A 21889-nucleotide genomic window follows, 5' to 3' on the forward strand; every position below is an offset into this window, starting at 1 on the left:
AGTTCAGAAAAAAACCGACAACGTCGTTTACCGAAACCTGCGCACACAGAATGCTACAGCGTGGGTTGAATCGAGTCAGTACAGAATTAGTGGTCCGGGCTGTTTCATGGTAGAAGACGATGGTGCTGTAACAGTGACAGCAGATCGTTGTCTGAAGATTTTGAATCTACTGCGAAGATCACAGAGAAAATGTTGTGGGACATCAGGAGCGGAAACATCAGTTGTTCAAGCAAGAAGGAGCAGCTCTGCACACTGCGGCTGTGGCCATTGAGTGACTCATGAGTGGAACCAGAATCACTTCGACAAAAGTCGCGGGATACTTTGAGTCAGAACTTGATGGTATTCCTACCTGAGCCTATGGACTTCCAACCATGGGACTACCTTAGAGACTTAAAGATTAGATGTGTGGTCAGACATTTTCCCTTCTTTGTGAAATGAGGCAAAACATAAAACACCTTGCTCGACGAAATCTGCGAGAGCAGTGCCAGACGGTAATAAATCACGTTTCAACGCCGAGCAAAGGAGACAGTCTCTCGTGACTGCCACCACGCAGAGCACATTCTTTGACAGCCCAGAACTTCTGTACGAATATGACTTCGTAAAACTAAATCCACAGGTAGGCCTATAGTCCTCATTTTGCTAAATTAATTTACTGTGCTGTCTACGACTTTTAAAATGTGAGCACTTGTTTGAATTCCGTCATAATTAGGATGCGTTTTACTCTCTCTCTCTCTCTCTCTCTCTCTCTCTCTCTCTCTCTCTCTCTCTCTCTCTCTCTTTCTCTCTCTCTCTCTCTCACACACACACACACATACACACACACACATAACCAATTAATGTACATACACACGCACGCACGCACGCACTGTGTGTTGACGTTATCTCGGAATGTCACTAAATGATTCCTCTGATTTGTACTGGTCAAGGGCAGGGACTAAAGATCAATGAAGGTAGTCCTCAGAACTTGTTTTTGAATGCTAACTTCAGAAAAAAAATGAACCATCAATAGCCTGATAAGTTCCATCAGAAAAATGTGTCAACGTTTTAAAAAATTTTTTATTTATCGCGTTCAAGGCAATGGATTTTTTAACTTTGACGTTTTCCAATCGCGTTTTTCTCAAAAAGTACTTTTCACTATGGTGACCGCGCGGGGGAAATCGTTTTTCTAAGACTATCAGAGCTACATGCTTGAAATTTGGCACACAGGTGCCGCATAAAAAGTTCTGTGATCATAGGCGGGAAACGATTTCCCCCGCATCATGGCCAAAAATCCAAGATGGCCGCCATAGAGACCAACTTTTTCATAAAACTCGACAAATTCCGTTATGATTCTTCTAATTAGTCTGTAATTAGTCTAGATCTATATCACCTTTAAAAATAGAAAAAAGTCAAACCCGTAGAAAATTACTCGTATCGTGTACATAACCCCTTAATAGGGCCTAAGATAAGTACGGCTAGACTGGCAGTCTAGCCGTAGGCCTACTTAAGTACGGGTAGACATCCAGGCTAGCCGTACTTAAGGACGGCTAGACTGTCAGGCTAGTCGTACTTAATATTGATGGCTGAATTGTAAATGACATTTTTAGTTTGCAATGCCTAAAGTATTTGTATTTCAGACAAAACCAAAAGGTGCCTTACTGACTTGCATGTATTTGAACCTGAATAATTACTAGATCTAATGAGACCTGTGTACTTAACAGGCTTGAGTCGATTGGGCCAAACCTAGATCTAAGTAGGCCTACGGCTAGACTGTCTAGCCGATAGCCACTTCGTATCAAGATAGATCTAGATTCTAGATCTGTACATGTAATCTAGTTGCACATTCACATACTTCTACTTATATATATTATGTAGATCTAGGTAAAAACTAGTTGCGCTACAGGTTGAAGAAGAGCGGCCGACTTACCCTAGGCAAGAGAACTCTGGTAAGATTAGGCCTAGATCTAGATTCTAGATCTAGATATATAGATCTATGAAGAAGATTAAATCTAAAAGAAATTAATTGGCATTTTGTGAACAAATTGTGTCTGATCTTGTTGCCTAGAACTAGAATCTAGAGTAGATCTAGCCAAGGCTATCACAAGTCCTTCGCGTGGACTAGATCTAGATTCTAGATCTAGATTTCTACTTTTTATTCGCTTCTCATAACGGATCAGCAAAAACTGGCGACACCCAATGTAGATTCTAGATCTAGATCTATATGCTAGATCTATATCGATTTAGCCTAGATCTAGGCCTCTTCATGGCCTTGCCTCCTCGCCTTTGCAGGCTAAGAAGTAGCCTAGTAGGCCTAGGCTACTAGAAGTAGAAGAATTCATTGCTCAAAACAGGCCAAGCCAGCCAACCAAATTAGCAAGGCAAGGCCTTGCCAAGGGCCTAGGCCTAGGCTAGCCAGTATCTATCTATTCCATTTGCTCTCTACGATACCTGTTTATGTGACAGAGGTATCGAACAAAATAGATCTAGCTATCCTATTTAGTCTAGCATGTAGTATTGTATTCGCTTTTTGCTATTTCCAGCCGAAATGAGTACCACTATTTATTACCTCGATACAGGAAGACATCCCGGACGAACGGCGAATCGAACAACAACAGGCTTGATCGGTCACTGGAAAAAGAGGTCGACATAGCTACCACTACCAGCCGAACATCATTTTTGCTGATAAAGTGATTCAGAGACGCGTTCTTCTTCGGTTATCAACTGAGCATCCCATTTGTGTTGTCAAAATGATCAAGTCTCGAGCTATTGCGCTTGGCTGTGTTTCCGCGCTGGTGGTAATATGTGGTGAGTACTCATGCGATCGTCGGGCTTGTGGCTCGTCTGACTGCCATGCAAGGCTTGGCCTTGGGCGGGCTTTGGCTTTGATTGATCGTCGTTTCGTACACATTAGGCCTAGCAGCTAAGGCCTACAATGCGAGCAGCATTGATGGCGATTTTAATGAACTGAAGTCTGTTTACATTCCTTTAACCATTGTCTAGCCAAATGGTTTCACTTTTAATTAGCTCTAGACTCTAGGCTAGTCTAGATCTAGATATCTAGAATCTAGATCTAGATCTAGAATCTAGATCTAGATCTAGAATCTAGACTAGATCTAGATTTCTAGATCTAAATCTAGATCTAGATCTAGATAGATCTTTATCTAGATCTAGATCTAGAGATCTAGAATCTAGATCTATATCTATCTAGATCTATATCTAGATCTAGAGAATCTAATCTAGATCTAGATCTAGATCTCTTCTAGGGGTGAAAATAATAATATTACGGAGTGTCTACGACACGGTAACCGGGCAGGTAGCCTCTGGGTCTACGTACACGGTAACCGGGCACGTACGCTTGCCTCAGTGTCTACATACATGGTAACCGGCAACTGGGCGTGTAGTCTCAAACTCAATGTCACACACGGTAACCGGGCGCGTAGCCTCAATATCTACGTACACGGTAACCGGGCGTGTAGTCTCAATGTCACATACACGGTAACCGGGCGCGTAGCCTCAATATCTACGTAGACGGTAACCAGCAACTGGGCGCCCCTCATTATCTACGAACACGGTAACCGGTTTTATTTAGTTTCGTGGGGGAGGGGGGGGGGGGGGGGGGGCTTGACCTAGGTGCACGGTAACTGCTTTGCTCCCTTCATGACGTTGACATTGATTTTTCCTTTTTCACCGTGTAGTCTCAATGTCGCATACACACGGTAACCGGGCACGTAGCCTCAATATCTACGCACACGGTAACCGGCAACCGGGCGCCTCTCATTATCTACGAACACAGTAACCGGGTATTTTGTTTCGGGGGGGGGGGGGGGGAGCTAGGTGCACGGTAACTCCTTGGCTCCTTTCATGACGGTGACCTTTTTCCTTTTTCACTCCGCTTTTTGTGTGTTGTGAGAGGAATGTAATCCCAAAAATGATCCCAATCTACCCCCTGTCATCTTCCCTAAGGGAGAGTAAAATGCAGTGACACTGAAAATCTGCGAATCTGGAACAGAAAGTTAAAATATAGATGTTTACAAAACATTTCCAGGAAAGTACAATGGTCAATTTCTGCATTGCACAAAGTGTTGGCTGCCTCTTCCGTACTTCCTCTGTAGTTTATTCCCCTCTTGCCTACGAGTTTAACTACATCCGCAACTCGATTCATCACTTGTCGTTTTTTTCTGACTTCATCACTGTAGTCCCTCGCCGACACGTGAGAAATGCTAGATTGTTTTTTATCAACCAGGTATGCTGTTGAGCATTGCAGATGCAAAGACGAACGTTCATGTTGTTCAATACGAGAATGTATATGTCGCCAGTCTTTTATCCCTTCAAGAAATGCGGATGTGTCTGAAGTGGCAGAAAACACCAAACAGACAGAACAATGAAGTGCATGGGAGTCTTTGTTATAAGACAGCCACCATCTGGTAGAACCGTCTTCACGAAGGAAACTTCTTTGCACCACTCGATTATCAGTCTTCTGACGTGGATGATGATTCCAAAACAACAACCTTTCTTCTCCAGTGCAAGGTTTCTTAAAGTAGTCACTCCTGAAATCTTCACTTACTGTGGCTTCAAATTCAGTATATGCAGTCTGTTCTGTGCTAGCCAGGGGCAAAGCTTCCCTTTCCATTGTTGGTTTCATTTCTCTCATTTCACATGATGATGGTCCTGCAACTTATTCACCGCTTTTGTCCACCTCGTCAAGTTCAGTTGCTTCGCCTGCTGATAGATCAGCAGCAGCTTCCAATCCACTGCTTTCGTCCACTTGGTCAAAATCCGCTGTTTCAACTGCTGAAGGTCCAGCTGCATGTGCCAGTATACTGCCTTCTGCCACATTTTCACCGATTTAAGGTCCCTTAATTTTGCATCAGCGCTTTTGAACAGATGCAAAATATTATGATTTACAGTCTCTGGGTTGACTGACAAAAACTGGTTGGAACTCGTGCAGCGAATTTAGCGGAAACGGGATGCCTTCCACTAATGTTTTAAAAACAAACATCTTTCTGAACGTTGCTCAATAGGTCTACGTCAGTGCCGGGATCTCAGCCAAGTTGGCAATGAGAAAAAAATCGTACATTTTAACACGTTCCCCCCCACCCCCCCGAAGTTACAAGTAGATTTCTTAAACTTTGAAAGAAAAGGAGTACTGGTCTTATAAACACAGTAATCTGAAGACAACTTTTTTTTTATCTAAGCGGCCCAATTCAGCACCGGTCCAGGGGGCATTGCCCAAATGCCCATAGGCCAGTCCGCCCCTGCAGCGAGGTGATATCAGGCACTCGTCAAAATTATACGAAATCGGAGAAACGCATTTTTTCGCCAGTTTGGAAATTTTTATGGGGTTTTTATTTATGTCTATATGAAAACGCATATCCATGTGAATTTTACTGAAAAACATAGATTAAAGGCACAAAATGTGTCATTTTTCAGTTTTCAAAGATTTTTTAGCTCTTGAAGTTACCAAACTTTGGTGGCCATTTTCTCGTTAATTTTAACACTCGAACCAGGTGACCTCACCTCCTTCAATCGCTAATATCTTTATCTCTATTCAAGATAAATGGGTGTTCATTTCATTGGAAGAAAGGCAAATAAATCAGCTTACAGATGATACCTATAACAAACTCCACGAACAATTCACGATATTTCACCTGCGAACACAACACATACCACTAAATTCCTACCTTAATAGGATCCGCAAGGATACCCCACCCGACTGCCCGTTGTGCGACTGCCAGGATGAAACAGTACTACACCACCTCTTTAACTGCCCAGCACTTTGTGACCTGCGTAGCACCTACCTACCTGCCTCCCCAGACATCGGAAACACTCTATACAGTGAAAAAGCACAGCTGATTCAAACCTGTCAGTTCTTTGCTATATCGACAGAAGGGCTAGAACCCAAATGGCCGCTGGATCGGAAAAGTAAAGTAAAGTAACAAACTCCACATGCCAAAAATTGATGAGTGCCTGATTTCACAGCGTCGTGACACATATTATAATGTCTAAAAAAGCAGTGATCCTACTTTTTATAACCCATATAAGCAAAGGGGAAAGGATCAAACAAGTTCTGTAGTTTAAATTTGTCCAATCCTGAAAAATGGAAACATCTCATGTTCAATTGCTACAACAATAAAAGTTCTGTATGGTCACACCCTTCTATATGAGCCTTTGCCAATAGATGGGGGTTTTTTTTCAGTTACAAAATCCTTTCCTATTGCAATAAAAATGGTGCTACAGCTTTGAAATTTGTATATGTTGTGCTTAATATGATGTTTCAGCAATGGGAGCAGAGAAATAGCAGTCGGGCCATCAGAAGAAATCTTACAAATATTTTTAGTTCTGAAATCGATGTATTTTTAGAATGCAAAACGTGACGCGTCGAGTTCGTACTTTTTCGGACGTCAAGATCAACAATGAAAAAATTGCTAAGAAACTCGCTTTCTACGCTATCACTATAACTTCATTATTTGTGGTGCTGTATCAGGAATAATGATATCTGTAGCTGTTTTTTCTTTGTGAGCCTTCTAGAATTTCTTTTTCGAGCATAACTTGTGTAGTCATTTTGCAAGGCAGCTTAGATTCCCTGTTACTTCATTTCTCTCTGCCAATTTGGAGCCCAGGAACGAGCATAGTATCGTTACATGTTTACTCTCTGCCCTGACCGATTCTGAGGCTGTGACCATGCATGATTTTGCAGTAAATGGAAATCCCGTGACACCTCGTGCCCTGTCATCATTTGTTATGCTTGAAAGAACCAATCAGAAAACGAGAAATAGTAGGGGTGGAGGGAAGTGCATTGTTCTTGTCGATCCATTTAAAGCGTATTGTTGTGCGATGCAAGACAGCAAGAATGATAACGATGATGAGATGTCATCATTAAATCTTAACATGTTATGTTCGAAAAAAGATGTTAAGTCCGAAAAATGTTTCCTCCCATTTAATTAAATTTAAACTAAGTAATGATTAACATCGCACTGCGTTCCAATGGTCAAGTAGTGGTACATCTAGATGTGACAACGAGTACTTGGCTACATGTCAATGACGGGGAAAATTTTATGTAAATTGATGATGTATGTGTTCCAAAATGACAACAAACATTTATCCATTACGTGTCATCGAAAGATGTTTGGTATTTTGCATAGTCATAGTAAAATGTGAATAAAGTGGCATTTTTTCACCATTAGTATGCATTGTGAGTCGAACTGAATCTCCTGAATCTTTGTTTGCCAAAATTAAAAAAAAATGAATTAAGATATGAAAATGGAAAGTTTATTATTTCTTTTGGAACTGTGATGACACAAATGCGAATTCAAGGAGATTCAGAATTTCTCTTTTCTGTGATACTCACCATTTAGTATGCTTATGCTCGTAAATTAAAGCAATGAGAAAACAATTAGAATAATTTTATGTTCCATAAATTACTTTTCGGGGTATTTTTCATTTTGTGTCATTATGGTTATGTTGGAAAGATATTTGATATTTTGCAGAGATTCATTGCAAAATGTGAGTAAAGTGGCATTTTTTCATCATTAACATGCATTGTGAGTCAAATTGAATCTTCTGAATTTGTGTTTGACAAAATTTGACTTGATATTATGTAGAGCCCGTTATACAGCTTAGCATGCCATCTGTAGGTCTGTTAATACCTGTTTTTGTAGGAGGAGATATCAATGAACAAAAAAATCAAGTAAAAACGAAATATTAAAAACTTTGTCATCTACCCTGTGCTACATTTTAGGTACCCGCCTGTTGGCAAAAGCTCATATTTAAATGCTTTTACCTTTTTTTTTTTCCAGGCATCATCTTGTCCATACTGCTTCATTTCATGGTGGTGAACCTGGTTGAGGGTTACAAAGACAGTCTCACGTTTTCAACGTCTGAGAACCAGTATGGTTCATTAAAGACCGTGACCCAGAACAACTACATATGGGTAGCTGGCCTTGTGGTATGTTGAAAGAAGGAAATAGCTATGCTTTAATTTTATGATGCACTTGCACTCCAATTTAATATGAATGGGACCCTGCGCTTGCACGCACTCTCTCCTTTCTTCTTCACTTTTTCTTTCTTTTTGCTTTCAGATGTATGATAACTTGGGTCTGTACTGCTAAAGTCTATTAAATAAGATCCTCCCCATGCATGCAGAGGATATGAGCTAGATTTCCTAATTAAATGGGAAAGTGGTTTTACAGAGAGCATGTTTTGTCCACATATACGTCTTTTTCCAAGTGAGGCATTTAAAGAAACCTGCTTTAAAAAAAATTCTTATAATGACTTATAATGCCAACTCCCAAATCCTTGATTTTATTATGAGATTTCAATGCCCACAGCCCCTTTGGGGGTGGTGAAAGACCCACAAACGAAAAAGAACAATCCACAACTTCTTATTTCAAAACATCTTTCCAAAACATCAAAACCAACAGAGAGCAGCAACACCTTAAGTTCATCTCGAACAACACAGAAACCTGAAACGAAGACTTCACACTAGACAAACTAACATCATGCATTTCAGACTTGGGCATTACAGTTACAGCCTTGGGTCCGTATGACATACACATTTAGATCATTAGACACTTACCCACAGAAACTCTCGCACTTCTTCTCCATGTATACAATGACACTGTTATTCTAATTCCAACACCAAACAAAGACGACACACACCCATCCAACTACAGACCACCAACCTTGTATTTCATGGGCTCTTATGACTTTTTGCCATTGTGAACGGCATAAAACTCTTTCTAAACTAAACTAACTCACCACCCGCCAAATATACGAAATCATCCACTTGTTTATAGTTCTTGGTTTGCATGCACCAATCTAGATTGTAATAATTCTTGCTGATAATGTGTAATTTATGCAGTTCTTCTTTACTGGTCCCAGAGAAACTTTTGCTGAGAATATTACGTTTTGAAGAAGAGTTAAATAAATTCTATTGATTCTGACATTTTAGGAAAAGTCCAAATGAAGTGCTGATTAATGTTATTTTGTTTTTGATAGAAAAAAAATTGATAGGCTTTTGTAAGGTTTTAAACATGTTCATGTAGGGGGCATCTCATGATTATGTTCTGTATTCTCTCTTAGTTCATTGTTCCTGGAGTTCTTGGCTTCATTGCTGCCTTTGTCCAGAACAAGTGCATGGTAAGTAATTTAAAAAAGTGCCCTCTGATAATATTTGTGTTATAATAGAAGGTTCTCGTACAGTACTTAGTCTATTTTCATAATTTTTTTTTGCTTTGGAATACCCCACTCTGTTATATCTCTGAGGTAGTGAATTGTAGATTCTTGAGTCTTCAGCAGTGAGGCTGATTTTAAACATGGTGTGGATTTTGTTTTTTGTACTCTGATGCATCAGGAGGAATACCGGATACAGCTTTGTTTCTGGATTTTGTTAATTCACAACTTGTACTCGTTTTCTAAACACTCCCTTGCCAACCCTCCGGGGTAGTCAACTGCTTTTTATGTATACATGTATACACTCACACATTGTATATATATGGGTCAGTCCACCAGTAAGGGCCACTTTTTGTTACATCAGACATGAAAATTCAAGATGTCTGTATATGCTGATTTGATGATTGGATAGCACTAGTATCCATTTATCCATTGATAATATCTTAAATGTACAGATCTCCAGCTTTTTTTTCTTTTTTTTTTGGTGTACTTTGTAAAATAAGTAACTTTCCCTACATTGTTAGGAGTATTACAAGTCCAAAACTGTTGATAATAACTTATAAAAAACTAACAAACAAATATTGCATTTCATGGGATTCGGTTTTATTGTAAAATCCCTTCTTAGTTTTAGAAAAAAAAGTACGGCAAATGATTTGAAAATGTGCATTTTACTACCCATGTATGTTAGGAACGTTACTGGACAAAAAAGTTTTCCTTGTACCTGTCAGAAGAAAGGGATTCAAGCAGTTTTCATTATCATACAGGGCAAACTTGAAACTTAATAATAGTTTAAAAAGAGCAAGCTATCTGAGATAGAAAATCACGAAAGGGAGCATTTAATTCTTGTTAGGACTGTTCCTGGGCAAGCAAATGAAATGGAAAAACAACATAACAGGCCTTTTGCCTCCTAGTTATAGATGCAAAGCTTACATTTAGACAAAGGGCAACTAACACAATTATAAATGTGACCTGAAAAAGAAAACAAACTAATGCATATTACTATTTTACTATTAACGGTGAAAAACTGATTTTTGTTAGGATAGTTACAGGACAAACAATTTAAACAGAGCATGTGCTTAGCCTGAAATATCTGAAAGGAATTTGAGCAAAAATTGTGCTAATACTAAGTTTCAACTTAAAACAAAATGATATCGCAGGTAATACTTGGAGAAGGGTATTTGAAAATTGAGGGAAAAGGAGCTGTTACCGAAAACAAAAGAAACTTCATGTATTCAGAATCTTATTTTCCAGCTTCCTGCAGGGCACAGTGAGTAGCTCAACCAATTCAATCATGGTAAACATGAACAAAATGGAATAAAGAAAAGCCTTATAATGAAATGTCAAAATTAATCATAAAAATCCCAAAGTGCTAGGAAGGTAACAGATTTATTTTCTCGTGTAACTTTCCTATCAAAGATCAGATTATTTCTCATTACTCTGAGAACACTTTGGTTGAACACAAATGGGGACCAGTAATGTGGGGATTTTCTATTACATTTTGTGAATTTACATGGTGCAGCATTTTAAGTAAATTGATTTTAGAATTAGATTACGATTGTTAGAAAGATTACAAAACGTTCAAGATTGTCCATGAGCACAAAGATTATGCCATTTTTTCAGGGACCTTTCGATTACACTGTGTGGTCTGTCATCTTCCATTTGCGCTCCAAGGGAAGAATCTATGGTGACTCAAGTTAAGGCCCCTCAATCAGCAAAATGGTCTCCCTTCACTCTAAAATGAAGTGACGTAACCCCTGGGCGGGTTTATGACATATGGCAGGCAAAGAGTGGTCAACCTTGATGACTTATTACAGTGGCATGAGGCATGCCATTTTCACTTATTATCCTATCTTGTCCCCGACACACCGCGTCCACTGGTGGCGGATAGTGGAATGGACTACATTTTATAGGGTAGCTGCGAATAACCAATGCGCAGTCATGGACTAACTGGCGACAGTCTTGGAGAGCGAGGTGGGACAGTGTGGTGGCAATCCTGTCTCTATAAAATGCCTCATGTGCTCAGTAAAGGGACTGTCAGGTGAGAGGGAGGGGCCGAAACCAGCCACCTGCCCCCACTGCCTTGTGGGTTAGCCCTTTTTGACGAAAGCTAATGGAGTAAACCGTCCAAAAATCCAGCAGAAGGCAAGGGAAAACCACTGCTGTATTTTTTCCCCGAGAACGTTACAGATCAACACACAATGAATGAAGAAAACGACGTAATGGGGAGCTCTGTAAGAGCTGCCTCGTCCGGTAGGGTCAGTCATGCACAGCTGATGACACCAGACCGTCATTAAGATACTGGTCACGAAAGCACAATTGCGGCGACAGAGTTGTGGTTCATAAGGTATGCTGATTATCCCATGGACAGCTAGAAAACAAATGAAGAAGTCTTCGTTGAAGCTAATTGCAGACCACAGCTTATGACGAATATACGAAAGCGACAGGCAAAGTTCATTGGACACACAATGCGGAAAGAAGCTTTGGAGAATATTGTAACAAAAGGCAAGTTTGATGGAAAGAAAGGCAGCGGCAGAGTGGGAAAAGATACTGGACAGGTTGACAACATGGCTGGGAACAGCAAGAACGACAGACACCATCGCTGCCACGCAAGACAGAGTGAAGTGGAGGTCCATGATCGTCCATGCCAATCGGCAAGGCACCGGATGATGATGATCCTATCTTGAATCTCAAGATCTACCCTTATCCAGTTAACCCTCCCCTTTACATGTCCAAAATTTATATTTTTCTATCTCTGACCCAGTTCCCCCGTCTTTGCCGTCATCCACTATGCACCTTAACGTTGTGCCCACACCAATTAACATTGTCTCTCTCACAAATTTGGAAGTAGAGACAATTGTTGCGATGGTCAGGGATGAATTTACAGTTCAATGTGATTCCACCTGGAGCGAACTTACAGGCCTTACCCACTCAGCATGTGATGTTCGTTTAGGTGGAGAGCTCAGATGCAAGTGCGATGTTTGGGGAAAACTAATGCGCCGGTCTGTTCACACCTCGATGTGATCCCGTCTGGGGCAAACATTGTTTGTGCCGTTTCATCGTGTTTTACAACGCTTACGTGATCACCTTCACGAGAGTGACTGATCTTTGACGCAACAGGCAGTTCAATAATGTGAACATTTCACTCTTAGTTGATCGACTGTGCCGGCTCAGGTTCCATAAATTATTATCTGAAATGCAGGATCTTAGTTGAATCTAGACAGTCAGAGTGAATCAGAGGGGATCTTAGGGGTGACTTTTGTGTAAAGTAAAAATTATGTTTTCTTAAAACAGCGGGAACTTCAGCGAACCGGGATCATATGCGGTAGGATCTTAAGCAGAGACTACTGTATCAATATGTGACTTTGTTTCCTCCTTAGTAGATTCCTTTGCCTTCAAGTATCCACAATCCAATTTCGAAGGTACTCTATATGTTTTTATACTGACTGGAGTATTCTTTAATTTTGCGTAGATGGCAGCCAAAGCCTACTCTTATCGATTTTAGGACCACCAAGGGATCTTTAGCATGCTCCACTTGCACTCTGGACCTCCGAGATTTTACGGCCTTATCTGAGAAGGGGGAGGTGTTCGATCTTACCTACGCTAAGATCAGGGTTGTGGTAGAAAGACAGCAGTAAAAAGGAGCCAGGAGTAACGTAGAATAAGTCCTGAAGTAGAGATGAAAGCAGGTGATAGAACAGACCGAGATAACAGGAAAGGAGGTGAATTAGAAGATTTTAAAGAACAAAATCCTTTCATCGCTGTCAAGCTTTGAACGTGGGACCTACTGAATGAGAGGGGAACACCATATCTATTATTTATAGATCAGTGATCATAAGAGTCAATATTCACAACTTTTAATACATGTTTTTTTTCTCTCAAAGATTGTAACTTTTGCTTTTTTTTCTGTTTTTGTTTACCTTGCACAGCTGTTTTTCTTCATTGTTTTTATTATGGATGTTTTTTTCCCCCTTAGTCTACAAATAGAATTATTTACTTTTAGAGGTTGTATTCAGTGATAACCAAATGGCAAAATGTTCATGTTACCATTTTATGTCTTTCATCGTGGAACTGATTTAAATATGGCTACAGTAGTCAACTGGACAAACTAAAAAGATTTGACATTTTGATTCTTTTTAGCTGGTGACCACCTGCATCTTCTCTATGATCTTCCTGCTGATCATGGGCTTAATGTTTTTCTTCGCTGGATTTGCTATAGTCGTTCTCATCATGGCTGTTGGGTCCATCTCGGAGCAGTGTAGAGACACTTATGAAGGCTGCCAATGCCTGTGAGTATTTTATTCCTACATAATCATTAGTGTTGTGAGGGAAGGAAGCCACCTGTAGGTCTGGTTCTTTATTTTTGGTCTGTTATTTTATTCCCAGCACGAATTGACTAATTGTAACAATGTTTTTCTTGCCACCCTAGTCTTTATTCAAGTGAGGGACAAAGCAGCTATATTCTTGTTTTCTCTGATGATCCCAACTCTTGACTTGAACCGACTCAGTTATTTGTTGTGTTCCCTTTTGCTTTTGTCAATTATGTCCGTGCTAGACAAGTCGGGTGTTCAATATGCAGGGCTGCCTAAATCTGTAGATTTTTCCGGTAGATACCGATTTTGGGCCTGTTCTACCGCCATACCGATAAGGTGTCAACACTACCGGATTTGCGATGGGTGCCGAAAGAAGGAAAAAAAAACCCCCATTCTGCAGTGCTTCCATTCTTTTTTGTTTTTGTGGAAATCCGTACATTGCGAAAGTTCCGTACTTGCCGCTTCACGCGGCTTTTCAACTCGCCTGGAAACCGCTCCTTTAGTTGCTCTGTGCCAGCGGTCAGTGCCACCCATGTGTTGGTCATTATTCCATGCGGCAACGATTATCTTTTTTTTCCCTCTTTGTCTTTGTACTACCTGATTTTGGGCCAAACTACCTGAAACTGACCCTGAATCTACCTGAAATGGGAACTTTGAGGTAGGCAGCCCTGAATTTGTGTGCAAGTGAGGGTTTGTTCAATTGTGGCTTACTTAAGCAAATCAACATTTCAAGAGCCACGTTTTACAAGATGATTAATTTACTAAAACAAGATCAGAATTGACTAAAGAAATATTTGTTCTCTCTTTCAAAGTGTATAAAAGCTTTGGTATGTAGCACGTCAGTGTATAGAGGAATTTTAGTTGGTAGATGGAGGAGAGTAAAAAAAAAAAAGAAGAAAAAGCCCATTGTGCAGTGCTTCCGACCTTCCCTGTTTTGCAGAAATCCATACATTCCAAAAGTTCTATGCTTGCGGCATCATCACATCAACTTCATGCATTAAAGAAAAGGAGAGACAGTATTAGCTTATTGGCATTCAGTAGCAAAAAAGCCTCCATAACTTTTCGGATATTTACGATAACTCTCGGCGATAAGTTGTATTAGACACTGCCAGATTGCGCATTTCGCACACTCTGTACAGTTGAGTCAGCTATAGATTTTCAGGTGCTGGTCAGCTAAAATCTAACTACTCACAATAGACAATTTTCCTCCTTCCACTTTCATTCATTCATTCTTTCTGTTTTTGCTGCAGCTGGAAAATGGTGCATTTATCAAGAAAACTGAATTGTGAATCTAGAAAGAAAATGTGTATTTGAGCAAAACTTTCTCAAATCTGTCTAGATCTAGAGAATTTGGCAGTATTGATACGAGGATTCTATGGCAGCAGGATAAGGCTGCGGTGCAAAAACTGATGCTAAAATAAAAAATAAGTGGAAGTGGTGCTGTGAAGTTGCAATATTAAAAAATTGAAGCTTACATGAAGAAAAATTGTAATTAGTGCACAGGTATCGTGATTGTGTATTGTCAAGGTTGGTGTCCCTGGATTTGCCTACTGTCAATGGTGCAGTAACAAGTTGAATAGTGGCAATGGAGAAATGCTATTTTCAACCCCTGGAAAGGAAAGCTCTGAATTTCAATTTCTTCCAGGGCTTCGCCCCGTGATCCCCCCACTGGACCATGTACTGGGCCAATGCTGGAGGAAAATAAAAAACACATCTGTTTTTAAATGCCTTTGAACTTAAACTGCCTGATGCGATACTGGAGGAATGTGGAAACCAAATCTTATGATTAGAGCGCTGTGCGGTATAACACCCCAGTTTGATGCCTATGCCTCATGATACAATGATAGCTTATTACTGATTAAAACTGGTTCTGTGATTTAGCAATTATGGCAAAAATCAGTGCTCACTCCATAATGCAATGATAGCCAGATTTTCAGCATCACTACATCCCATGCTCTAACAGTCCTTCCAGTAAGTTTCAGCCCCGGCTCTCAGTTCTTGCTCTCTCGCACTATCACTTTTTGCTTTGCCTTGAGCCCAACTGTAAATAACTGTGGTGCAAGGTTAACTCATTCGCTACGTATTATTTTCGGCTTGTGGACTAATTCTTTTCGGGAGGGTGAAATGAGATGATGACTAGTGCGCAGTTCACAGGTCTTGGGGGCCATAAATTCAAATAAATATCAACATATTATATACCAACATTTTCAGTATGGTTTGTAGAATACACCTGCATTATTTATTTGCGTATTTTTCAACTTTGGTTCCTGTAAGAGGCGATTATGCAACACAATTGTGATTGGATGCGGATAAAATTGGAAAATAAAAAATTTATATTCTCAGGTGAAACTAAAAAAACATGTTTGCATCTAGTCAAATGATACCTCAAAATAACCATAACTGTATATAGAACAGGAAAATATTGAAAAATGTGCAGTTATTTACATACATTCCATAATATTTGTACATTTGGATCATAACATCCGATATTGAAAAAAACAATTTTTAAAAATAATTTTGAAAAAAGGATCACAAACAGAAAAAAATACGCGTAACTTATATGGAATTATTCAGAATTGCATTTGGAATAAACCTATACATGTCTTGAGTGGTACTTTTTGATATATTTCACCCAAAAGTAGTGATTTTGGGGAGAAAAAAATATTTTGACTATTTAGATCTAGGCCTAGATCTAGCACTCAAAAATATTGATTTCTCAATTACAATGCACCGGCAATTTGCGTCCAATAGTATCAATATTATAAAGAAGAGTCTTACACTTCTTTAGTGAGCAAAATAATTATACATTTTGTTGTGTAAAAGTACTAAGACTGGTGTCTGGGCTATAATTTGGGCTTCGCGATAAAACAAAGTCGAATAAACTACGAAATCATGTTTCAAAACTGAATCAAAACTTCTGATTTTCGGTGGAAACGCTTGACCCGGAAGTCAACATTATATTATGACCTTTATTTTAACATGGATAAGTGGATTGGAATAGAAACCAAGCTAAAATTGAACGTCGGTTCTCGAGCCGCCGGCGTTGCGAATGAGTTAAGGTGCTTCGCCATTGCAGGCAGAAGTGAGTGATTCCCGTACTTTCATCTGTCTGCTTGGATGTTGTATGCCTCTTTGCCGAGTTGGCCCTCTTAGCCAGTGTTAAATCAGCCCACCTTCAAAATGCTATAAATTGTGTGGATGGGACATGGGAAATCAACAATTAGAATCATTATTTATTCTCGCTGAATTGGTTCCAGACTAGCTTTCTGATCATGCCTCTCAACTCTTGTACCGGGCTTACCACTTTGTCATCTCTTCACATTCTTCAGTGCACACATTTTTTAAAAATTTTTAAATGAGTTTTACATTATTTTTTCCTGCACTAAATGACTGTTATTGCATCGATGTGCTTATCTTTACTCAAACAAAAAAGAAAGCAGAGTTATGAAAGGATGAAGAATTATTCTGACAGAGAGGAAGCTGAACATTTGACCTTTTTGTAAATTGACATTGTCTCACCGGTATACCTTTGATATTTACAATTTTTGTGTTAGCGGGAGGGAGGCTGATCCTAAATAATTTGATGCAGTGTTTGTCAAGCTCTGCTTGTATTGCCTTGCACTTCTGAATCCTGTGGCATTATGCTCTTGATAAATTATTAAAGGTTGATAATGACACGGGCTGACGGATAGCTCAACATGATGGACTGCATTGCATATTGTGGATGGCCCGGGCTCAAATCCAATAACATGTGTTTATTGCATCATAGCACTTCAGTGGTTTGTGAATAATTCATGCCTTTCCACTTCCTTGGCTTGGTGCTATCAGAGATGCAGTAAAACTTCGGTGTGATGAACTGGGCTTGTGGGTGGTTGGCGGGTGCTCTGGTGTGGTTTGCTTCTTCTTTCCTATCGAACATCTATCGTCCTTATCTCCCCTTCTCCTTTTTTATGTTTGTTACTCTCTTGTAGCACCTCTAATCTTCTGGCGCTCATATGACCGTATGCATTTGCGAGCACCGTAAAACCTCCACTAAAACTAAAAAGGACTCGGCTAAAAACATTCGCTAGGCTGTAATGTTCACTTTTTGAAATATTGAGGCCTATGTTGTATTTTTACTCTTTAAAAGCTAAGTCTAAAACAGACCTGCTTAAAATGTACTTTTTGCTGAAATGGTCACTTTTTAAGGGAATTTAGTGATCAAAATTCTGTTAACAATGTACTTTATACATGTGCTTTGTGAGAATGAAGAAATGTTAGATAAGTGATATTTTTACAGTACTGATGAATACAATGTAATCAGCTGCATTGAGGAGAGGGCGAGTTTTTCATACTGGAATTACTGAGATGATCTTCACCCTTCACCATGTTCATCAATTTCTCATGATGGTATTTATATGTCTCTTGGATTTGAAATAAAAATTTAAAAAAACCCAACCAAAATAAACAAAACAAAATGAGAAAAAAAATGTAAAAGGTTAAAATGAACACTTTTTTACCATGAGTTACCCATGAGCACCATTCCTCCCCCCCACCACTTTAATAAGGTGTGAGAGGGATAAAGAATGTGAATAAATGTTACTCTGTAACATACCCCTCCATCTTTCCCTCACACCTTTCCATTCTCCTTCCCCTCCCCCCATTTCTATTTATTATTATAATAAATATTATTATGGTTATTATTATCAGCAGTAGTACTTTTATGATTATAATTAGGCCTAAAATGTTTCTCATCTTAAAATCATGTCTGAAATCAACTGAAAACAAGACAAAATTGTTTCAATTCATGTCTTTCAATTTACTCGCACTTAAAGAAAATGGTTTTAAGTTTTCCCTTTCGAAGATGATTGCATTGCACATCTGCCGATCTGTTAGAAGTGTACTGCAGCTGGATTTGACATTATGCGGGGAAAGGATTCCCATCCAGGAGCAGGGTTGTTTCCTTGTGTTAATCTTAAACAAAAAAATCAACATTCTTACCTCACATAAAAGACCTTCATGTGAGATGCCAAAAAGCCTTAAGCACTTTAAAAATTCTGTCACATTTGGAGTGGGTGAGGACTCAAAACACCTCCACGTTTACTTTTCCCTTGTCTGATCCAGACTAGAATACAGCTGTCAAGTGTATGGATCAGCAAGACCTCTTACTTTAAAGATACTAGACCCCGTACAAAACAAAGGACTCCACCTCACTCTGGGAGCTTTCCGCATCTCTCAGGTGGAGAGCCTCCTGTTGAGGCCCTTAGACTTAGACGAACACAACTTTGACTGCTGTACGCATTTAAATGGAGCTCAGCACCAGACAACCCAGCACATGACGGCATTTTAAAAAACCCATCCAGACATTGTAAACAAATTAAAAATCAACGACAAACTTATTAAACCTTTTGACGTCAGGGTCCTTAAGGACCTCAAAGACATAAACTTATCCAAAAAGGACAGGGCAATTTCTTTTCCCCAACCTCAGTCCGTCGCACATCACCAAGGCAAAAATAACTTAGACTTAGACCTCACCATACAACATATCCTGCACAGACATAAATATATTTAAAAGCACAAATAAATGGCTCATCAAAGAAAACCAGCACAGAAAATCTTCATAGATAGCTCATAACTCTTTATCTCCAGCAAGCCGCTCCCAGTGGCTCGCGGTCGAAGCTGCTGTGCCGGTAAGCCACTGGTAGCGGCTCGAGCACATTCCTTTACGACGACCTCAATTACTGAAAACAGGTTTCTTTTACCGGAAGTTCATTCACTAGATGAAGTACCATCATAATAGGTTCACTAGTTTCGATTTAATGGCCCATTTTGTGACGTTTTTTGTCATTTTTAGATTTAGGGCCAAAAAAGGGACCCGGCGTAGTGGGTTTACCCCCCTCGGAGATAAAGAGTTAATCGGATTCAGCTGTAGGTGCTGCCGCCCTGTACACAAACAACACTTTACCGAGGAGGCTCCATCTCGAGGCCTCCATTTTTTTCTGTGGAGGTCACTGGACTCCATAGAAAATTTTCCCAAATTATCCTTTCTCATTATGTCCGATTCCTATTCTTGCCTCACTTCACTCACCAAGCTCACATTCTTGAACAGTAAAGTTGTTAAATTACAGTAATTTAGGATTTACACCTTGACTGAACAGGGAAAGCATATGTGTCATGGCGAGGTAGAATCAGGAGCTCGTCAATTTTTGGGCATTTGGAGTTATTAGTATTATTTAAAAGCTTGTTTGTCTTGCTTTCAATAAAAAATAAAATACCCATCTGTCTTGAATAGAAGTAGAGATATTTGCGATTGAAGGAGGTGGGGTTGCCTTGGTTCAGAGGTAAAATTAGAAAGAAAATGGCCGTCAGAGTTTGGCAACTTCCATAGCTTGAGAGTTCTTGGAAACTGAAGAAATTGTATTTTGTGTACCTTTAATCGTTTTCCAGTAAAATCCACACAGAAATGGACATAAAAGTTATGGAGCCTAAAAAAAAATTCAATAAAAATTGCCAAACCAGCGGGGAAATTGCATATTTTTCATTCAATTTCGTTATTTGACCAACGCTTGAATTCATCATGAGGCCTCACATGTTGGGATCTGAGGAAACAAGCAAGTCAGTCTTCTGGCGAAGTTAAGTAATCGTTCTCTCTTGTTGAGATTAAAAGAGAACAACCCCTCTCAGATAGACTTTAAAAACAAGATCAAAGTTACACATCCAGTATGTGGGAACAACCACTATATAATGCCCAAGTTAGACCCATGAGAACCTATGGGTCTCTCCAGAAGAGATGAAGTTACTTTTAACAAGATTGTATTCAGGACCTACTTCCCTGACACAGAGATACCTTCTGTAGGGAGATTATAATTAATTTTGTGTTGGATGCATTGCCGACGTTACAACCAGGCACATTCTAATGCCCAGACTTTGGAGAGACCCGAAGGAAACATTTTAAAATACACTCATTTGATCCAGGCAGAATTTTAGATTTGATAAACTTTGCACCAAAATGTTTAGAGTACTATTTTAAAACTCTGTAAAGGACTGCTTTTACTATTGAAATCTATACTATGAATTTCTAACTTCATCCATAAAGTAAAACCAAATTATGCTGTGAACTAATGTGAAAACAACCGACTTGAGTCTCATGCGCTCATATACCTTAACTTGTTGATATATATGTTTTTGAGATTTAACTTGTTGATATATGATTTTGAGAGTTGGAAAATTTGTTTTCAGTTCACAGGACAGCAACGGCTACTCCTTGGAGTATTCTAACACTCCGTTCAAGACTTGTGACTACTTTGCAACCTTGGCCTCCCTGATCATCGGAATCCTGACCATCATCGTCATTGCTTGGGTCATCATGCTGGCTGAGTTTGTTCTTGCCTGTTACTACGCTTGTCGCTCCAAGGTAAGTGAGCAGCACACTAGTCAGTCACATGTTAGATGGTTGTGTTATCGTATTCCTGAAGTTTCAGGTACCATTCTGACTTGAGTTGTGAATTTTTCTGTCTAGTTAGTTTTCAGTTACAGGAATGAATGCGTTACTTTCTCATTGTCTGTGCCCCTGTTCCCAGGTTCTTCCAATTCACAGCTCACCTTGTTCAAGGGCTTTTTTAAAAAAATTTTAGATCCAAAAACTCTGAACACAAACACTGACATATAATTTCAGTGTGTTTTCATTCCTCCTCTCTTGGTTATCTCCTTAAAAGAACTGCCTGTGCTAAAAAATGCACAACACTAAATACTGGAGCTGAGATCATACCCTCTTGCCAAGAGCCATTTTCTTTTAAGAGCCTAAGGGGGAAAGTCTCGGCCACTGTGTCCCACATTACTGACAATGCTTGAACGCTGCCTATACTCTCACTTTCTGACATAAAAACACCACCACATCCTGCGATTAGGACCTGTGCATATATGTGTTTATTTGTGTGTGGAGGGGGAGTCAGGGTTATTATTATCTTTGAAGTTTACAGCTCCCCTGCTAGCCCTCTTGAAAATTCAGTCAGCAGCAAGCAAGGCCTGCTTCCTGAGGTACAACACAGTAGTACTATTTTTTAAATGTAAATGACTTTTTACTATTGAATTTTTAACTTCCAACTATAAACTAAAATCAAGCTGTTCTGTTAACTAATGTGAAAACAACCAACTTGAGTCCCGCTCACTCAAATGACCGTCCGTTATTGTGAGCATGGTAAAACTTTTTTAATAAAAAAAAGCACGAAAAAAAACCCGTGGGTGGTTGGCGGGTGCTCTGGTGTGGTTTGCTTCTTCTTTCCAATTAAAAACTATTACCCTTCTCTCTCCTCCTCCTATTTTTGTGTTTGTTACTCTCTTGTAACACCTCTAATCTTTGGCACTTATATAACCTAATTGTGTTGCAAGTGCCATAAAACTTTTACTAAAACTAAAAAAAACCAAAATCAACATTACTGGCATCTATGGTG

At 39.5% G+C, this 21889-nt stretch overlaps 1 protein-coding gene across 1 annotated transcript in view; it reads left to right on the forward strand.

Moving 5' to 3' along the window:
• Nucleotides 1-2528: 2528 nt before the first annotated feature.
• LOC101852775 overlaps nt 2529-21889 on the forward strand; it is a 29873-nt gene continuing 10512 nt past the window's right edge. Inside the window, exons 1-5 of the mRNA XM_005101638.3 lie at nt 2529-2784; nt 7776-7924; nt 9061-9117; nt 13288-13436; nt 20679-20853. Coding sequence (XP_005101695.1) covers nt 2727-2784; nt 7776-7924; nt 9061-9117; nt 13288-13436; nt 20679-20853 — 588 coding nt within the window. The 5' untranslated portion in view covers nt 2529-2726. The remainder of the gene's footprint in view (nt 2785-7775; nt 7925-9060; nt 9118-13287; nt 13437-20678; nt 20854-21889) is intronic.

This window comes from Aplysia californica, unplaced genomic scaffold (assembly GCF_000002075.1).
Source record: "Aplysia californica isolate F4 #8 unplaced genomic scaffold, AplCal3.0 scaffold00292, whole genome shotgun sequence".
NCBI lineage: Eukaryota > Metazoa > Mollusca > Gastropoda > Aplysiida > Aplysiidae > Aplysia > Aplysia californica.